Consider the following 19,699-nt stretch of genomic DNA (forward strand, 5'->3'; position numbering starts at 1 on the left):
TTTCTTTCGTTAAACTCTTTCTGATAAATGGATGAAGCTGTGCGGAGTATAATAGTTGATTTCGAATAATGATGAAGTTTCTGGACCCAATTATAGGGCGAAGGCTCCAACCACTGCTGCGGCGACAGCCATGACCCCAGCGATGTTCGACGCGGGGACGACAGCAGCATTTCCGGTCTGGGTGCCTGTCACGGCAGCAGAAGTAGAGTTTCTAGCCTTGGAGCTGGGCGAGGCGGTCTTGGTCATGGAGACAGCGGGTGAGGAGGACGGGGCCGCAGTGATCATGGTGTTACCCGAATGAGCAATAGTGGCCGAAGAGTCGGAAGAAGAGTCGGAAGACGAGCCGGTAGACGAGCCGGTAGACGATGACTCGGCAGATGAAATGACAGTGGTGTGCATCAAGGTGGCAGTAGAAGTCTCAGAGACAGTGGTGGTGGAAGCGACCATTTTGCCATTGGGCCCGTAGCCGGGCAGGTAGCTGGGCGTGACGGTGGCAGTACCGGTGTACAAAGGACAGCCAGGCTGATCGGACTTAGGGGGAGCCCTACCACCGCCGCAGTCGATGAAGTCGCAAATCTCGCCGCTGTCGGGGACGTACCAGATCATACTGGCATCGCCCCACTGGTCCCTGGTGGCCGAAGAGACACAGCCGCTGATGTCGGTGCGGGCAGTGGCCAGAGCAATGAAGCTGGCGAGGATGGACAGAGTAAAGGCCTTCATGTTGGGGGGAATAAAAGAATGGCAGGTTTCAAAGAAGGGTATCTGGTTGACAGGGGAATGAGTGACGGAAGGTTGGAACACAAAATGAACTGTCCAGGGTCCGGCTTATATCTCATTTTACATCGGCGGCGCTGGGAACCGTATCGGCATTAGTACGAAACTTTATGAGCCCAGGCGAATGGACCCCCTTGTCCACAAGCGAAAAATGAGAAAATGGAGGCAACGACAGTCCCTGCCAAGGCCGGCGTGGCGTTCAGGGACCCAAATCAATTGGTTCCTTATGCAGCCATCGAGTGAATGAGGTTTAGTGAGCCTGATGGTCTAGGTCTATTGGAAGTCCTTGGGCCCCGTTCGGAAGGTCCGGCCCCAAGATGTGTGTCGGCTGTTGCATGGTGTGTTTGGTGTGATGTGTGCCCGAAGGTCAAAATTTTCATCCCTTTTACTATTTTTAGCGCGGAGGAAAGAACACACGATTGATCGGAAATTCAAAGACTGCAGTCATTTACACAGACGGACTCATCTTAAGTGCCACAGAGCTAACCCTAGACTATGGTTTGGTGGAAGTCCTCCAAAATGACACCCGAACACATGGGTCGGGTAGATCGACCCACGCGGTCGACGCCGATCTAAGGGCCTAAGATTCTTGGGTTTCTAGGCAAGAAACAACTGTACATTCGAATATGACTAGATCGCGGTCGAATTACATTGTTCAATACTATCCTAGTTGGTTCGTCCGTCTTATAACTTACTCAAAGCGCAACTTCACGCAAGCTGGGCACGGGCAATGAAAACTGTCTTCTCGACCGTCTTGCCCGCCTTGGTAAAGATCAGTGGCTCAGGCAGCACCTTGTAATCGAACTTGACACTTAATCCAGCATCCTGAAACAACTTCTGCATCTCATCCTTGGAGAAACCGTGGGTCTTGACGGTATGAGCGGCGTCCCCAAATTCCCGCTGAATCATTTGCTCATGACTGGGGCCGTGGCCATGACTGTGTTCGTGGCTATCCGCATGGTCGTGACTGTGACCGTGACTGTGATCGTGACCATGGCCCCACTTCTCGATATGAGGGACAAGATCAATGATGAAGCACGCCCCTCCATGCTTCAATCGCTTCGCCAACTTCTGCAGCGCAGTATCCGCGTGTTCGAAATGGTGCAGGGCCATGCTAATCGTGATAACGTCGAAATTGCTGAACTCTGGTCCTGCGAACTCTTGTGGCGCGGGCTCTGAAAGCAAGTCTGCTTTGTATCCCGTCATTCTGGAGCTCATGTCGACTACATTGGCATTCTTGTTGAATTCTTCCACCATCTTATCGGAGACATCGATACCAACAACTTGGGTCAAGAAAGGAGCCAGCGTCTGTGATTTTGTGAGATTACCTCATGGCAAGTTAATACCTACGGAATTGGGAGACAAACTTACCATCGAAATCACTCCTGGTCCGCAAGCGTATTCTAGCATCTTGATCTCCTGCCTTGGCCTGCTTCCGTATCGGTCCATCTGTCGCTGATCCAGGGCCGATGCTTGACGGTCTGCTCGGATAACATCTTAAGGCTTTGGGCAAAGTTGTCCTTGTAAGTTGTCGCCATCTGACTGAAGAGAATTGTGAGTTCAGTTTTGTTACATTAGTAGAGTTAGTGGGCACTCACTCGAAATGTCTTCGATTTGCCTCTGTGAAGTCAGTCATGTCTGCGATGATACGAAGTATGAACGTTTGAAATGGTTTTGATAAACGTGTGAATGACTCCTCGTTTCCAAAGTGAAGAAGGTGTGCGCGGGTACCCTGCGGATCATAGAGTATTTATGCGGTGGCTCGGAGACATCTCGGATACTTCCTGTGCTGGAGAGTTTGACTCCACGACAGGTCACTCGTGAGCCTCGGAGACATTTTACAGCTGGAGAAACTCCTAAATGTCTCCAATGTCTGTTGATTGTACATCATTCGATTAAATTCCCAGAACGAGGCCAGAATGCATCTCATGAATTGGGGCCAAATTCGACAGGGACATATATGCCAGACATCTTGACTCTACACGCGAAAGGAGCAAATCGAAACTTGATATCCGTAAGAATTACATTTTTAGGAATTAACAAAGAAGTTCCCTTAGCGATTTCAACCCATTTAAGGTAAAGCAAAAGCAACGACGCATGGTCGTGCCTGGGGTGTATAGAGCTCCTTCACCGCCCGCAAGCTCCAAACTGCCAAAAAGACATCATCAGCTCCGTCCGCACTTCCCCAATCTCCACGTCGTCTAACTATTCGCTTGTCTGGTATTCCATCCATTGTCGTCAATACTATCTCCTTCCGTCTGCAATCACATCTACGCATCCAACGATTCACCCTTCGCTCGCCGCCATGGAGTCCAAGATCCCCGATTTCCTGGCCGAGCAACAGGCGCAGGGCACTCCCGAGACTCAGACCTATCTCCTCACCTTTGAAGATTTCTGGGAGCGCAAGCTATGGCATCAACTGACAGATGCACTTGTTGAGTTCTTCCGCATGCCAGAGAGTGCTCCGCAGCGGTTAGCCTTCTTCAAGACCTTTGTTCTCAGCTTCGCCGACCGCATCAACCAGCTCAAGTTCGTGTCCCTAGGGTTGATGGCATCGACGGAATGTGGAGGTGAGTTCAAATCCAGACAATACTTTGTTCAAGCATTGCAATTATCTACAAGAGCTCTTGATCCGGCTTGCTAACACCTCCGCGGCAGATGACAAGGAAGCGCTGGCTTTCCTCACATCCCTCGCCGAAAAGGTCGACAAACCCGAATCACAAGATGCGTACGTATACGCGCTCGCCGACGTTGCCAATGTCAAGTTGCGTCTGCAGGATTTGGATGGTGCACAGAAGGACCTGGCGTCTTGCCAACGGGTGCTCGACTCGTTCGACTCCGTTGAATCAGTCGTTCACGCATCATTTTACAAAACTAACGCCGACTACCACCATGTACGTATCCGCCAGCCCTGCAAAAACCCCCAAAGCACACATCAGCGGGCACATGCAAGATCAAGGAGCAAACTAACATCTTCCAGGCCAAGCAAGAATTCGCTTCTTACTACAAAAACGCCCTCCTGTACCTGGCCTGCATCAACCTCGAGGATCTCCAAGAAAGCGAGCGCGCCGAGCGCGCCTATAACCTCAGCGTCGCCGCGTTAGTCTCCGACTCAATCTACAACTTCGGCGAGCTGCTCCTTCACCCGATCTTGGATTCCCTGACCGAGACACCGCACAACTGGCTTCGCGAGCTTCTCTTCGCCTTCAATCGCGGTGACTTGACCGCCTACGACGTCCTCGCGGGCAACATCAGCAAGAATAAGCTCCTTGAGTCCCACAAGGTCTTCCTCTATCAGAAGATCTCCCTGTCCGCGCTGACGGAGATGGTCTTCCGTCGTCCTCCCCACGATCGCTCCCTCGCATTCAGCGCCATTGCCTCTGAGACGAAGGTGCAACCGGATGAGATCGAGCACCTGGTCATGAAGGCTTTGTCGCTTGGTTTGCTGCGCGGTTCAATTGACCAGGTTGCGGGTGTAGCGCAAATCCACTGGGTTCAGCCTAAGGTCTTGGATATGAAGCAGATTGATGGTATGCGGAACCGTTTGAAGGATTGGGATGCGGGTGTTAACCAGCTCGGTCACTGGATCGAGGGTGCTGGCAAGGATGTATGGGCTGCATAGACTAGTTTTTTTTTATTCTACCACTTTTTATCTATAATGAATGAATAGGGTGGGTTCCTCGAGCATTGATGAGTTGCTTGTGTTGTATTTGTAGATTCATTTCCTGAACCATCATCCAGAACTATATGATGCTGAAATGTGTACAAGAGGTCTTAAAACAAGGATGATCCTAACAACACGCAGCCGATCAACCAGGCTGGCCACCACACACACCATACCACGACCTGCGTCCACATGCCCCACACATCCCATCCAAAGGCGGCTTGAGTCATGACAGACTCCACGGACGCACCAGTGTACCAACACACTCCCAAAAGAACCATAGGAGGGGAGAGCAGGTTCAACAACAAAAGTCCAATAGTGGACACAGCAATCCGTACCGGCGCCGAAGGACTCTGAAGGCGAACGACGAAGCTAAGAGGGGCGCACAAAAGACCGACCATGAAAGAAAGGGAGAAGTTGAGGGTCGCCAGAGTCGAAAGCGACAGTCCCAATAGGAGAAGCGTGAAAGACTTGATTAGGAGGTATTGTTGCGGGACGATGGGTGCGGATAGACCTAGGCCACTGGAGAGCAGAGCCGCGAGGAGCAATGGAAGAACGACATCTACGACGACGAAGGCGTAGGTGGCAGTTGTGAAGTTCTATAAGAGATGTGTTAGCAAGACAGAGTCCCGGTAGGAGTGGCTTCGATTTCAACGAACCTGGTGGGAAAGGGTATTGAACATCCAAAGCGGTACAAGACCAAGCAGGTGAAGACCGCTGACTAGGGTAAGTGGCATAGCCATGAGACGCTCTGCGACGGGGGTTCCCTTGATTTTCTCATCTGTCATGGCCTGACCCTTCGTAATCGATGACTGCTCACTCGTCGACTTCGACTTCTCGGCGGGGGCACCGGTCTTCGAGTCCGAGTAATAGCCCGTGCGCATCCACAGGGCAATCGCCATGATCGTAAAATTCCCTGCGATCAGCATCGCGCTAGGCAGGTAGGTTCCAATGCTAACAAAACGGTTCGTCTGCATAAGCAGGTAGAAGAAGAAACTTTGGTGCAGGTGCTCCAACAAGTTGTTCAGACTACGGCACAGACTTTCGATAGTTCGGCCGAGTGCCATTTCGTCCTCCCATCCCTCGCCCTTGGGCTGCAGAGTAATAGCATCAATGTGGTAAGGCATAAAGCTGCTGTGGGCACCGGTAGCAGCGCCAAGACCTTGTTTGGTCATACCACGCAGGATAGTCTTGAGACGTGCCTGGTAGCTGTCATCGTGCTCCCACATTTCCTGTAGGTTGGTTCCCATGCCCATTTGGCCGCCTGCAATGGCGACGGCTGTGTTGATCAGGTCGAGGTTTGGCAATTGGCCATTCACGCCATCATAGACAACGTGTAGTGATCTGAAGTTATGCTCGAAAGGGAATTCGATGACCAGTGCGCCTTGCAATGCCCCACTCTTCAACGGCAGTGGTTGAACGGACGCGGGCTGTAGGTCATGGTAGGCGTCAATCCATGCCTGCGTTCCTGATTTGCTGTCGGGAGTGAAGAGGAATATAATATCCTTGGACCAAAGGGACCATCCTAGAGACAGTTTTCAGTTTGGAGTCTAGACATGTAGTTGGAACTCGGGACTTACGCTTGAAGTATCTGGCCAGTGTTAAGGCCAGTGTGACACCCTTCAGGTTCAATTCGTCGTCTGCAGTCTTCCATGCCGCGACGAGCACGATTGCCTCGGTAGCGTCGCCTCGTGGCGCGTGGATAATACCATAGATGTTCTCGCCCTGATGGGTAATACCTGCCGACGTATACTCGTATTTCTGTGTCGCAACTTTCAATCCCGCAGCTTGCAGGATTGAGTGTACTTTGTTGTGCGCCCTGCCCCATCGTCAGCACTTTCTTTTCGTCGGATTTCTGGGCGGCTGGTCCCGCGTACGCTGGTGTCACGGTCTCATCTTGCGAGATTCCTTCCTCACGCCCCTCTTTCAGGAGCACTTCCAGCTCCTTCTTGTAGCCTCGGAAAATGTTTTGCTCACTCCCGGTAAAGTAAGCGTGTACTTGGCCGGGTAAGAGCGCATTCTCGGAGATGTAGGTGTTTCGGGAGTACTCGTTCAAGGGGAGAAGCAGGAGCCACACGACGCCCACAACGATACAGAGAAAGGAGAGAATATTCGGGAGGCGCACGAAAAGGACGTCAGGTTTATTCCGTAGATTACGGATTGCAGCTGGTGTTTCCTCAATATCAGTGCTTCGTCCTTGAGAGGCGTCGTTTCGAGAGGGAAGGTCCTCGAAGCAGATGCACACTTTGTGTGTGAAGACTCACATTTCAACGCCATTTCATGAGGACCATCTGAGACTTTCTTTCCAATAGACAACGGCGAGCCCGTCAATTGGATCGACTAGGTGGACGATGTCGCGAAGACCAGCTTGGAGTCTGACCCCGGAGCTCGGAGGTGTTTACGGGGAATGTACGCCAGGCGAAGCAGACCACTTGTGCAGAATTATAGTATGCAGCCGCTATGCTATGATCCAATGCCCCCGAACCTTGTACCTCCCACGTAATAAAAAGAACTATGGCAAAAATATACACAGAATATTGAATCGACGGTGATTTCGTGAAAGAAGATCATGCGCCCAAGCGCTGGTTGGTGCTCATATAGCTCATGGGTGTCCCGTTGGCATTGATAGCCGTGTTTGAAGTGGGCAGGACTCCATACCGTCCAAAAGTCTTCTGGTCCACTGAAATATAGTGAGGCAGGCGGCCCAGGAGATTGAGCTTGCCTTCGATCCAGCGAAGGACCTTCTCCGGAGGCACAAAAACCTTGAGATACCCAAGACCGACTGTGGATATTAGTGACCGAAGGCGATAAAGAGGCAAACAAACACTTACAGAGGTAGCCTACAGCAATGGCGCACAGGTGGCCGAGGAAGCTCACGTTGGAAACAAGAATCGAAAGAACAACGCAGGCAAACAAGGGCGAGGTCCAAGTGGGAATCTTGTAAGGCCCAAGGCTAGATTTTGTTAACGCTGATAGGTTCGTATATCGCTGATTAAGAACATACCTGAAGTGAGGGTTTGTCTTGTACGTCCGAATGGCCTCAGAGCCCAGAAGCAAAAAGACCCAGACACTGTAGACTCCATCAGTCCTGCTAGGTGTTGTCCTGAATAGTAGTGACTCACCTGGCACCAATCACGGGTGTATTCCTGTGCAAAATGGCTTTCTCGAACAGCAGATAAAGACCGGCCGGGAAAGTCGACAGCGCTGTGGGAAAAGTCACGTCAGCAAGGCTGTACTCCAAACGTCAAACTCACACCACGGTCCACCCAGGATCACATCCCGGGGTTTGTAGCAAGAGATTACTCACGTCCGACAAAGAGCGCGATGGATGTGAGGGTACCATGCTCCGCCTCGAAGCGTTCCAAGAGAGGGGTCAATGCCAGAGCATTCAACGCGGCGTGGAAGAAACCAGTGTGGATGATGGGAAAAGTGTTCAGGCGATACACTAGATCATAGTAGTCAGAACAATTATATCAGTCCAATTCGCCGTCGGGTCACATACTGGTTCCGAGGTTAATCAGGTCTGGGGTGAGGGAGCCCCATTCCACCACGTTCCAGATTGTCTGAAATTCGAGTAACCAGAATGCCAGAATCACCAAAAGCACCAGTCGCGTGAATAACGGTAGCCGCACAAGATATGATCGAACCCGGGAAGGGTTGAAAGGCAGTGGGGGTAGCGCAGCCGGAGTAGCCATGTTAATGTCGGAGATCTGATCGACAAAATGTCGCGATCACAAATGACGGACAAGGAAGTTGACACCGATGAGGTTTGTAAGAAGGAGCGACGACTGCGGGATAGTGCAGATGTTAGTTTTGTCTGATCTTATCCGCGACAAGAGAATGGTTGAGACCCGAGGGTCGTCAGGCCTTGCCAGGGATGACCGCACGCGATCGGTTCGCCAGGGACAAACGTGACCAGAAGATCCGAACAAAAAACAACTTGGTGGACTAATAGTCGATACGGAGAGCAACTCACCCAAGCAGATGGCAGCAATGCGGATCAGAATCGGTCGATAGGGTCGTGAAGGAAGAATGGTAAACTCAACTCTCGGGGCAAGCGTGGTCGCGGCGATCCCCGCTATGCCTGTTTGGGATCCGGTCCCACACGTTTGACCGAACTATAAATTGTGCACGAACAATACTTTCCTCACTACAGAAAGTCCTTCCTTTGGAGTCTTAGATTCTCCAACTCATTCCAGAAACATATTTGAGAAAGATGATCTCGACAACTTCAGGGAATAGAACAATTGTCACACCACTAAAAACATCCATGACGGACATTACATACCAGTGTAATGATCAAGAGCCCGAAGGGTATAAACTTGGTAGCTTACCCATTGAGCGGGACTATGAGCAGAACCGAATTCTTATTCAATGCTGCTATGAATCTACTTTGCTAAAAATCTGCTCACAGGATCTTTGCTGCAGAGAATCCCAAAGTTCAGTCTTGTATTGCCCAAATCAGCGCGAGCGTTCCTGGATAGAATACCTAAGCGTCCATTTCCCATTTCAACAAATCAGCGCGGATTGCGGAACACAGCCAATGTCAAACACTGTCCTCCTGTTACGACCCCCAGAGGTCTCTCCGAGCACCAAATACGTTTTAATCACCATCACGTATGCGTACAGTGGTGGCCGTCATTGCCTTCAATTTCGGAAACATAGAGACTCTCTTTCGGACTATAATCACATCATACGCCAAGGCTAATATGAATTGTGTGTAAATAACCAGTATTGGCCGTACATTGCAATTATACCTTGTCTCGTATGATTATCGAGTGAGAGACGACCGAACTACCATATCCGCCAAGCATCAATGTTCTTCCAGCGCGCCCAAACTCCGCCTCCAATCGACGAGTCTTTGTAATTTCTGGGCCTCGTGAAGTAGCTTGTCGTTGGCAGCATTGCGATTAGTTAGTCGGTAATTATTCGCATCTGGAAAGCTTGTGTGTGGGCGCCTCGGAGACTCATCAGCTTGTGTAAAGTGAGAAACTTCAAGAGGAACCTTCAGCCCAATGGCTTCATTAGAAGACAACAATCTATTATGGATGATAACATCGCTTGTCTCATTGCACCTCTGGGCACGCGTTCCGAACAATGCCAAATCACAAATTGGCAGCTTTCTTCCTTGGTACGAAGGAAGGCTCGAGACCGATGAGCCACATGAATGCTAAAGATATATCTGGTGGCAAGATGGCTATCATGATAGTAGAACGGTCAAATAGATTTGATAATTGGGTAGTGACGAGGGGAGTCCCGGAACGTAGACATCTGTAGACATCTTTGCACTCACTAGACAAACGGTCTACGGCAGACTTCTGATTTATCTGCATCTTAAGCTCTGAGCTCTGCACACTCGTACCTTAATCTTTGGCCGCGAAAGCGTATTTCTCAGCGAAGCTGCCTATGAGTGAATGGTCGTCAGCTCCAGGGATACAGTAGTATTCGAAATCAGATTTATCTCTACACTCTTGAGACTTCCATTCCCGAACCCTAGCTCGAAACACGCTAGTCTAATGTTAGCCATTCCCCATTAATCCCGGTCAGACTGTATTGTATTCCCTGGTAACTATGGACGAATCAAATTTGCGAGGCCAGTGCCACGTCGGACTATGCATTTGCTATACGAACAACCGAGAGACCTACCAATGAGGTATGCCTAATGCCTTCCCCCCATTAATTTGGTCTGGGCGCGAGACTCCCGACATACATAGGAACCCCACAACTAGACAAGATTGACTGTCATCACACCTCGATCCATCTCGTCAACTGTTTCTCTCACCAAAATGGGAGCATCAATGAATCCGTTCACGAATGGTTCTCTGCAAGCTTGGTGCTTGGAACCCCGGCAGAATGCTAACATAAACCGACAACATCGACTGCCGTCAGACTCTGAGTGCTGGGAAAAGCAGGAAGTCATAGGAAGTGGCTCTTTTGGTGAGGTGTGGCGGGAGCGCTGTGTATCAGGGCTATCGGAAGGCGCGCTACGTGCAGTGAAGAGGATTAGGGTGCAGCAATCGAATTTCTCCGAGATGTCGAGACGAGAGCTCGACGCTCTCACTGCATTTTCTGACCCCAATTTTCCTGAGGTAGGTGGCTGCAGCACCGAGTCGAGTATGCAAGACCAGGCAACTTACTCACCCGCAGTACAAGCAATACTTTGTCCAATTCCTGGGATGGTTCAACGACGCCGACTACTTGTGTCTCGCAATGGAATTAATGGAGTACGGTGATCTTCAGATTTATATCAAAAGACTTGCCATGCCTTTTCCGGAATCCGAGGGTGCATCAATCACGTCCCAAGGTGCCCGGGCTCTCCAGCACATGCATAGTAAAAAGTTTGTTCATCGAGATATCAAGCCTTTAGTGCGTCATTCATTCGAGTTCCATCGGGTGGCGGATACTGACGTTTTAAAGAATATACTCGTCGCCTGTCCGGGCCCCAGGTGGCATGTTAAGGTCGCTGACTTCGGAATCGCCAAAAATACAGAAGGCACTGCTCTTGGAACACAGCGCATTGGTACTATAAGCTATATGGCTCCAGGGCTGTTTAGCACCCAGCCATATACAGCGGCAGTTGATATCTGGGCTCTTGGAGCCTTGACTTATTGCATGTGTACAGGCTTCCCACCACCTTTCTCCAGCGTACAGAACTTGCTAGAATATGCTCGCGACCCTAGAGTCAAGTTTCCGTCCGGCAGTATGCATGCATTGAATGAGTCATGTTTGAGATTTGTGTTGAGTACTATGGCAAAGGTCCCCGAACAGCGCTTGACTATTGCACAAGTTCTTAATCATACATGGCTTTCAAGGCAGTCAAACGCTACACCTCAAGGGTAAGCTCATAGAGACCTGACAACAAACATGGAAGGCCTAACTGAAAACTTCCAGCAGTGAGTCATCCGGCAGATCTGCGGCTAGCTCCCCAGATCCAAGCGTGGCTCCGTCTAACAACTGGTCGACAATCTTGGACAACCCCGCCGACCAGTGGGTGCGCATGACAGACCCAGGTCCCGCGTCATTCCAACTTCCAAGTACCTCCATTCCACTACAAGCACAGATGTCAAGTTTGCCTCTGGCAAGCCAGATACATGGGCATAAAGGGCATGATAGTACGGATAATGAGAGGGGGCAGGATGAAACTTCCGAAGGTGTTAGGGTACAATCGCTCGTTGAGGAGGACCTCGGCATAATAAACGAACATGCAAGGCGGGCAGCGCAATATTTCGACAAAAGCAATATGACCTGGCAGAGCCCTTTGCAAAAAAAGTGGTTAGGATGCGACGAAAAGTTCTTCACGATCAGCATCCGGATACGATTACCGCTATGGTAGCTCTCGCCGCGATTTATCGGGGGCAGGGCAAGGAAGACGAGGCTCAAATGATTGACGTAGAAGTACTCAATCTACGGCGAGAAGTCATTGGTTTCAGAGGCACATCTTATCTCGCTTCGGCTTCAGCAGACAAGAAAGTCAAGATCTGGAATACAGTGACCGGCCGATGCGTGACGACCCTCGAAGGCCATACCGACCAAGTCAACTCCGTGGCCTGGTCGCCTGATGCGACCAGAATCGCATCGGCCTCAAGTGACTCCACGGTCAAAATATGGGATCTAGCAACCTGCCTGTCTACATCATCTGCACCTCCTGGTTACTTTCTCACCCGGAAGAACGACGGCCACAGTGGTATAGTCGGTTCAGTCTCCTGGTCATCCGACGTGACCCAGCTAGCTTCAGCAGGGGATAACACAATCAAATGTTGGGATCCAGCAACCAGCCAGTGTATTTTGACAAATAAATCCCGGCCTTTTTCCTTGTCAGACTCACTAGTCTGGTCACCCGATGCGAGAAGACTGGCTTTCGCGACGTGGGAATGCAATATCAGGATTTGCGACCGATTTACTAGCGAGTTTGTATCAACGCCCAAAGGTCATCATATATTTCGCACCAAGGGGGGTCATAATGGCTACATTTTGTCAATATCCTGGTCACCAGATGCAACTCGAATCGCATCTGCATCGGTGGATAAAAAAATCAAAATCTGGGATACAGGTACGGGCCAAAACATATGCACACTTGAGGGCCACACCAGTGGAGTTGCATCAGTAGCCTGGGCGCCGAATACCACCCATCTGGCATCGGGCTCATATGATAAGACGATCAAGATCTGGAATATGTTGACTAGCCAGTGTATATCAACGTTTAAAGGTCATGATAGTCGAGTCTGTTCAGTGAGCTGGTCTCCCAATACAACTCAACTTGCTTCGGCATCCAAGGACAAAACAGTGAAGATTTGGAATCCAGCGACAGGTCAGTGTATATCGACACTTAAGGGCCACAGCGATAGTGTTTTGTCAGTGGCATGGTCTCCCAATGTGGCCAACTCATCTGGAGTTGCATATTTCAGTAAATAATCACTTCTAAGGGTAAGGACGTCAATTTACTAGTCCTTGGTAGTCCTTTATATTAATCTATAGGAGAACTTATGGAATTGGCTTAAGGATTATATATCTTCAAGATGCGCATTATACGCATCGTATGCATTCAATATAGGCTATCATAACCTTGTGCCTATGATCTAGGAAGGATAGGAGATATACTAGAAGGATTAGTAAATTCAATACCTCGCCGTATTCAAGAGGTGATTGAAAGAGATGGAAGGGCGACGCAGTATTAAACCATCTAGATACAATGATTATTCATAAAATACTGGCAGAATAAGTGTGGAGACCGACATTTGTTGTTTCTTGGTCACCCTGTATAGCAACGGATCACGTTACGTATATGGATCATCTAACGAAGCTCAGATCGCATGGTAATGTCTGTTGGTGATATTAAGAATGAGCCAGGGAAAGTTCTTCGCTCGGTATCATTTCATCTTCAACCCCGACAACCAAAGACAGACAGTTCCCCTTCCCTCACTATGCAGGATGATATTGTGTACCTTCATCTCGCATTCCATTCCTCCAGAAAAGGTTCGAGAGCACGGTTGCTTCACCATTTTCCCTGTGAGACGCCATGACGGGTTCGAGACAGTAAATGCCGCTGCGAAAGTGGCCAGAAAGGAATGGGAGGACATCATGGGCGAAGAAATCCCATCTACCTTCAGTGGGAGTGAAAGTCCCTTGACGGGACCTTGGGACTCGCTGGTTCTACCAGAGTGTGCCCCCGAGCTACTGTTTCTTGTTGGCTGGATGACCCAGACATTTTTCTTGGTTGACGGTACATCTTTCACTTCCTGGCCCTGGCATTGAGCACCTATTGATTCAATATATTTAGATAATTAGATAAGGCTGATCGTATGTCTCGGAAGGAGGTAAGGATTTCATCAAGGCACTTTTGTCTCCAATCATATGTCTGACTTTCCATTCTGATCTAGGCTCATGAACAGCTTAACATGCAGCTAGATCATGTTTTCAGGATTGTAGATAAGAAAAAGGAACCGACCACACCCTTGGAGCGACTCTTCCTTCCTCGACTTAGACAGATGCTCGATTATAATCACGAAGGAGCTTCTTTACTATTCGAAGGATGGCGGGACTGGCTTCAGAAGGCAGACACCCGCGACGAGGATACGGTTTAATCACTCGAAGCATATCTAAAGTTCCGAGAGATGAATGTCGCTTTCCTGTGAGTGTTTGTTTGACTTTGGGTCATAACTGGTCAAGGTTATGTCTTGACCTAGCAGCTCTGAAACATCACTGACCCTGTTCTATCAGCCCCTACTCCCACCTGACTATCTTTGTCCTAAGATTGAATATTACCCGAGAGTAAAGGCAAGCGATCGACCATTTCCGCAACCTTACGGCACGAAACTTTTCGTTGATCAATGACTATTGGAGTTGGGCCAAGGAGATTCGCGAATTAAAAGAGGGCGCTCAAAGAATGATGAATGCGGTATCAGTCATCATGAGAACACGACAGGTGTCCGAGAAGAAAAGCCTTCAAATTGTGAGGGACTTGGCTATTGAGTGTGACCAGAACCTTCTCAAGACCATAATTTATCCGCTCAACCTGGTATTTCTCAAGATTTCCGGAAATATCTAGCCGCGCATCTTTGGTTGTGCGCAGGAAACAGCTACTGGAGCTCGATATGCAATCATTATCACTCACGATATCATGACATATGCTTGATTTCCGAATAAATGTGATTTATTCTATTTATCAGCGCCTAGAATAACGAATTCCGCGTAAAGTTACAAGAATTTTCGGTAGCCGCAATTCGTCCTTGTGCTAGCCAGGACTCAAGTCCCGAGACTTCAGCAGTAACGTGCGTAAAGTGCCTTTTTAATTCCATTATGAGTTTCCCCCTCATCAGAGAACACCAAAATCCGGAAAGTGGTACACAACTACGAGGTGTTACGACCGTAGAATATACGTATTCTTGCATAATCTATTTACAGCCTTTGCGGGTTAGGTTCGGGTTATCGTGGGTTTTGGCGATATCTACGAGCATTATCATCCTCAATTTCCGCAAACCAGCGGACTGAGACCAATGGAGAGATGGAACTTGACGATGTAAACTGCCCCAACCCAAAGGCAGGGGCGCAACGTGTCACATTGGTCTTTCAGACACGACGAAGAGACAGTGAACTGCGAGACTTCAGCCAGCTTCAGCTCTGCGCCAGCCGCTGATGTCGCTTCTCAGCACTTACAATGCGGCATCATCAAGACTCTCAGGAAAGCGAAAGTGTCTCGATCCACCCATGTGCGGTGATTCCAAGGATCATAAGTTCGGAAGAATAAATGGCCGATGTGGTTGGCTTCTTGAAATCACTCAGGAACGAAGGAATGTCCTGGACCAGTGTCAATCAAGCCTATAACCCGAGGTTTGGAACGCGCACTGAACAAAGCTTGCAGTCCCGGTATAGTAGAGCAATGAGAAAGGTCCTGAGGGCTTCTAACATAGGAACCTTGTTTCAGAATCGCTGGCTTACCTTGTTACATAGCTCAATAGCCCTCATACCTCGACCGGAAAATCGCCATCGACAAATCCTTCTGATTTACGAAATGGGACCGGCCCAAATAGAAAGGCTTTGCCTCCAGGAGCCATATTAGATCGCGGTAAAGAATCGGCACGTCAAAATTATAGTCTGTTGCAACTCGCATTCTCACCTCGCTCAGCACGTCTGTCGTGAGTCTCTGTGACTGTGAGGGTTGCGACTAGAGAGCGCGGGGCGTTTCATTGACCAATACATTTTCCTCTACGAAGAATGGCTTGCTTGGTAAGTACTTTAGGTGGAAATTTTGCCTGAAGTACCGATATTTCCAGCAAATCTATTCCTTGTGTACTGGATTCTTGTCTTTAGGATGTTTTCCGAGTCAGTGCGTAAAGTTGCGGCTTAAAATGAATTCTTCAAACTAAGCTACTCGAGAATTTCAGGCTCAGTATAAAATCGCTACACCACGAAGAGAGTTCACAGTAGAATATTATTAATTGTGTGTTCGAAGATTGAAACAACGCGATAAATAGAACGTACAGTGCACCCTATTTTAACAAAGAGACTCCGTCCATTATGGCGCAAATACACTAAATCAGCACTGACTGAGACGCTCAGAACGACTTCATGGACATTTCATGGGGCTGGATATCCCGGCTGCACAGTATCGGGAATTGCTTTTATCAAGTGTCGACAGCTCGTGCATGTTTTCTGCCTTCATGTCGTCGTCTCCATTACAAATGACCTTTGAATCATGATTCTTCATGACCATCGTGTGGTTCAATCTACTTGTCGCGGTTGCGATAGCGGCCGCTGGGCTGATCGCCAGGCTTTCGGTGACAATTGAGAATACTCCTATAAAGCTTATTAGCCGATGTGGTACCTTATGAAACCACTTCAAGGATCAAAGTCTGGGCAGTACGAATGGACGAACCCTATTGTGTGGATGGTTCGTTCTTGGATGGGATAGCTGTCGCACACTCGATTGTTTGATGGATGAGACTCAATCGATCCCAGACAGCTCGCACCGATTCCACACTGCGGTGAGTGCCGAATTCAGTATTGTATCGAACGGCAATAGATGGCCAGGAGACACCCTCATTCAGCAGTGAATCAAGAACGGAGAACCCATTTTCCTTCTCAGTTTGATTGAGACGCGTTCGTACACCCACGGAGAGCGAGTAATCCGCGGTGACTCTTCTGCGCTTAGAGCAAGGTGATATCGTAGTAGGGGTCCTTACAACAGACTCTTCGCCGTCATCGCTCTCGTCGTAGTCGTCACCATTAACATCAGTGATAGAAGACATAGCAGAATCACTTGCGTTTGTGAGATTGTTGCGCTGTCTGGCACGAGAACGTCTCTGAGAAGTCTCAGAGACGGAATAGTCCATTCTCTCCGTGGATTCGTCCGCAAAGCTTTCTCTTCCGGGTGGTGCAGAGTCGACCTCGCCTCGGTCATCAAACTCGATGTCACCTCGGTTGTCGAATTCAATCGAATTGACCGAATCAACTGAAATGGCTCGAGGAGGTTCATGGATCTGAATGGGCGGAGCCGGTGGAGCCTCATGACTCTCACCAGGAAGATCATAGACCGCCCCGAAGTAGATCTTGCTCCAGTCCTTGATCGCATTTCTGTACACAGCAAGGTGATGGTCCCGCTCTCTCAGCTTTGCCAGATAGTCGTCGAGGCGAGAGCCAACTGTCGAAATAAGTATCACACATAAACACAGCAGCTGCAGGGCGGGGTCTTACCTTCTGGGTGGGCTGCTTTAAACTTAATCGCCTTGTCGTGCTCCATCGTCAAGATGATTCTCTCCTTGTCGACATCATCAGGGTGTGGCCAAGGAGGCCAAGGGTGCAGAAACTTTTTCAGGATCGACATGACTGCGTAGTCGTGCTTGTTCATGATGATGTAGTGCTCATTTCTAAACAGGAAGTAGTACTTGCCATCAGGGCGTTGATGAAAATCATCTTGCTTGGCTTCTCGAATCAGATCAGCCCAGTTGATTGAGGCCGTAGTACATGAATCCTTGCTGATATCAGGCTGAACATCTGGACCATTTTTGTCCATCAAAGCCCTTAGTCGCTCCTCCAGCGAGCTGGCAAAGAGATCGTACGGATTGCGGACCTGGTATCTAGCAAGACTTTCTCCAGCTTCCAGAAGGGCCATGTTGTGCATGAAGGGTTGCAGAGCTAAGCCCATGTACCCATCGGAGGGATCGGGTTCCTCTATGGTGGGATTCTTACGGCATGTCGCGAAATTCAGATCGCTCACAGGCTGGTGAGCATCTCGGAATCGCGCATACATGTCTTCATTGGACAGATTCGCCATGTTGGAGATCCACGGACGTCTTCGACGCGTAATGGTGCGAGTGTATCTGAAACAAAGGTCAAAAACGGATTCAGAGAGTGATTTGGTGATGGAAAGATGGAAGAAGACGAAATGGAAGACAAGGAAGAGTAAACAAGACTCCATCCAGAGTGAGTCCCACTTTCAGTTCTCAGTGCTCATGGAAGGAAGGAACAGGCAACTTCCGGTTCAAGCAAATAAGCATGAAAGGCAAAAGCTATCCTAGTGATTAGTACCGTCTTCAAGCTTTGAGGAAAGAAGATGACACTTATGTTTCAAATGAAATAATTGTTCGTTTGCTATGTTGATCCTCCGAGGATTACAGCTCTCATTCCAGGTCTATACTGAGAAAGCTGGCAGATTCCAAAATAGTAAGGTAACAAGGCTGTTTTGTTGTCATTCACCAAAGATCGGCTTTTGTCGACACAAGTCACGTGTTGGCCCTGAGTACTAGAGTGAATTGCGCCTCTGCGTCTGATGGACTCGAGACTCATAAGTCCTGAGATAGTCTGCATCATGCAATTGGTTTGGAAATCAAGAAATATCTTCACGAAATGGTTCGTCTCAGATTCAGTCGATCACTGATTGGTTTGGCTTCGGCTACGAGCCGAGGACCACATAATAATGTCCATTGGTTCAGCGATTGAGAACAATCGTACGAACCCATCGAGCTGTCTGCCAAGCAAGCTAAGAAGGAAGACTACTTGGCGCCACATCTTATTTCTACCATTGTACTTTCAAATACCGAAACTGCCTTCATTCCTTATCTCATTTTCCACCTTACACGTATATACCCCTTATGAAAAGTTTTGAAATATCAAAAGGAGAATGCGATTCATTCCTCATAATTTAGCAGCCTGAACCTCAGACGAATCTCTGTTCAATATCAGCACAACGCCAGAAGAACAGAGCCATCTCAAGCCCAATGCTATCTACAGCCAAGCCTACGCTTACAGGTGCTGGTTGAACCAAGCAACGGCCTGACAGAAGGCCTGCTCCTTAGCCCACTTCTGCTGGGGGTCCTTCAGATTGGCGCGGACGGCAAAGCCGTGGCTGACACCACTGAACAGGTTGATTTGCCAGGGCTGGGCAGCCTTGATCAGAGTCTCCTCAGACTCGTGGCGGAGCTGGGTGGTAAAGATGGAGTCGACCTCTGTCAGGATTGGTTAATATGAGGTCTCTTTCAAATCAAGTCACTTAATTCGACACTTACCAGCAGCGGCAATGGAGAAGGGGCCCTTGATAGCGCCGAGCTCCTCGTGGGTGACGAAGGAGGGGTGAGCGGAGTAACCGGCGTCGATCTGGCCGGGCTTCAAGTAGCGAATGACGTACTTTCCGCCGAAGCAGTAGCCGACGGCACCAATCTTCTTGACGCCGAGAGTCTCGCGCATGTACTTGATGGTCTTCTCGACGATGGGGTCGACGTTGGCGGTTTGGTGCTTGGGCAACCAGGCAGGCAGATCGGCCTTGCCGGATTCCATGGCCTCGACGGAGATCTGGTCGCCCTGGAACAGGTCGGGGATGACGGTCAGGTAGCCATTGGAGGCGAACTCGTCGGCGAGGAGCTGGGCGTTGGGGAAAATGCCGAAGACGTCGGTCAGGAAGAGGACAGCCTTGTCAGCGCTCTTGTCCTTGGGGTAGGTGATGTAGGTGTTGACTGGTGACTCGGGTCAGTGGGTTGATTGGGGCAGGATTGGATGCAGACTTGGGCTGATCACATACCACCGTCGACGTTCTTGACCTCGCCAGCGGGGTTGCCCTCGTGCTTGAAGCCGGAGGCGCAGCAGGCGGCGGGAGGGTTAGAGGCCATTGTGTATGATTCTTTTGGATGCGTAGAGGGTATTGTGGAAGAATGGGGAGAAGGTAGAAACAGAGGAGCTCTTTAAGCACAATGCTCCGGCCCGTTAACGGAGGACTGCCCCTCCCTATGAGAACATCGCGGGCCTTTTCACGTCGTCCCGAAGCTGTCGGTC

The 19,699-nt window shown here is 49.5% G+C and overlaps 8 protein-coding genes across 8 annotated transcripts; 3 read left to right on the forward strand and 5 right to left on the reverse strand.

The window, feature by feature from the left end:
* Nucleotides 1–90: 90 nt before the first annotated feature.
* N7477_010074 (putative cell surface protein) lies at nucleotides 91–720 on the reverse strand (the record flags this gene model as incomplete). The annotated part of the gene is made up of 1 exon (XM_056971735.1): nucleotides 91–720. The coding sequence occupies one exon, from the start codon at nucleotides 718–720 to the stop codon at nucleotides 91–93; it is 630 nt and encodes a 209-aa protein (XP_056818714.1).
* Nucleotides 721–1,482: 762 nt separating this feature from the next.
* On the reverse strand, nucleotides 1,483–2,223 carry N7477_010075 (class I SAM-dependent methyltransferase; the record flags this gene model as incomplete). The annotated part of the gene is made up of 2 exons (XM_056971736.1): nucleotides 1,483–2,082; nucleotides 2,146–2,223. 2 exons carry the CDS (start codon nucleotides 2,221–2,223, stop codon nucleotides 1,483–1,485), a joined length of 678 nt encoding a protein of 225 aa, XP_056818715.1.
* Nucleotides 2,224–3,079: 856 nt separating this feature from the next.
* N7477_010076 (proteasome regulatory particle lid subunit RPN9) lies at nucleotides 3,080–4,396 on the forward strand (the record flags this gene model as incomplete). The annotated part of the gene is made up of 3 exons (XM_056971737.1): nucleotides 3,080–3,344; nucleotides 3,433–3,668; nucleotides 3,755–4,396. The coding sequence occupies 3 exons, from the start codon at nucleotides 3,080–3,082 to the stop codon at nucleotides 4,394–4,396; spliced, it is 1,143 nt and encodes a 380-aa protein (XP_056818716.1).
* A 152-nt stretch (nucleotides 4,397–4,548) lies between these two features.
* N7477_010077 (GPI-anchored transamidase subunit GAA1) lies at nucleotides 4,549–8,133 on the reverse strand (the record flags this gene model as incomplete). Its single annotated transcript, XM_056971738.1, has 11 exons — nucleotides 4,549–5,037; nucleotides 5,098–5,963; nucleotides 6,019–6,257; nucleotides 6,316–6,682; nucleotides 6,841–6,869; nucleotides 7,097–7,220; nucleotides 7,270–7,391; nucleotides 7,443–7,508; nucleotides 7,561–7,642; nucleotides 7,746–7,883; nucleotides 7,941–8,133. The coding sequence occupies 11 exons, from the start codon at nucleotides 8,131–8,133 to the stop codon at nucleotides 4,549–4,551; spliced, it is 2,715 nt and encodes a 904-aa protein (XP_056818717.1).
* Nucleotides 8,134–10,224: 2,091 nt separating this feature from the next.
* On the forward strand, nucleotides 10,225–12,850 carry N7477_010078 (uncharacterized protein; the record flags this gene model as incomplete). Its single annotated transcript, XM_056971739.1, has 5 exons — nucleotides 10,225–10,527; nucleotides 10,586–10,804; nucleotides 10,856–11,274; nucleotides 11,330–11,597; nucleotides 11,648–12,850. The coding sequence occupies 5 exons, from the start codon at nucleotides 10,225–10,227 to the stop codon at nucleotides 12,848–12,850; spliced, it is 2,412 nt and encodes an 803-aa protein (XP_056818718.1).
* Nucleotides 12,851–13,276: 426 nt separating this feature from the next.
* N7477_010079 (uncharacterized protein) lies at nucleotides 13,277–14,019 on the forward strand (the record flags this gene model as incomplete). Its single annotated transcript, XM_056971740.1, has 2 exons — nucleotides 13,277–13,658; nucleotides 13,865–14,019. The coding sequence occupies 2 exons, from the start codon at nucleotides 13,277–13,279 to the stop codon at nucleotides 14,017–14,019; spliced, it is 537 nt and encodes a 178-aa protein (XP_056818719.1).
* A 2,292-nt stretch (nucleotides 14,020–16,311) lies between these two features.
* N7477_010080 (uncharacterized protein) lies at nucleotides 16,312–17,708 on the reverse strand (the record flags this gene model as incomplete). Its single annotated transcript, XM_056971741.1, has 2 exons — nucleotides 16,312–17,075; nucleotides 17,129–17,708. The coding sequence occupies 2 exons, from the start codon at nucleotides 17,706–17,708 to the stop codon at nucleotides 16,312–16,314; spliced, it is 1,344 nt and encodes a 447-aa protein (XP_056818720.1).
* Nucleotides 17,709–18,676: 968 nt separating this feature from the next.
* Nucleotides 18,677–19,536, reverse strand: N7477_010081 (dienelactone hydrolase family protein; the record flags this gene model as incomplete). The annotated part of the gene is made up of 3 exons (XM_056971742.1): nucleotides 18,677–18,879; nucleotides 18,940–19,383; nucleotides 19,449–19,536. The coding sequence occupies 3 exons, from the start codon at nucleotides 19,534–19,536 to the stop codon at nucleotides 18,677–18,679; spliced, it is 735 nt and encodes a 244-aa protein (XP_056818721.1).
* Nucleotides 19,537–19,699: the final 163 nt, after the last annotated feature.

Source organism: Penicillium maclennaniae (assembly GCF_028827695.1).
Source record: "Penicillium maclennaniae strain IBT 15551 chromosome Unknown utg000008l:1.0-3552695.0:1.0-3555053.0, whole genome shotgun sequence".
NCBI lineage: Eukaryota > Fungi > Ascomycota > Eurotiomycetes > Eurotiales > Aspergillaceae > Penicillium > Penicillium maclennaniae.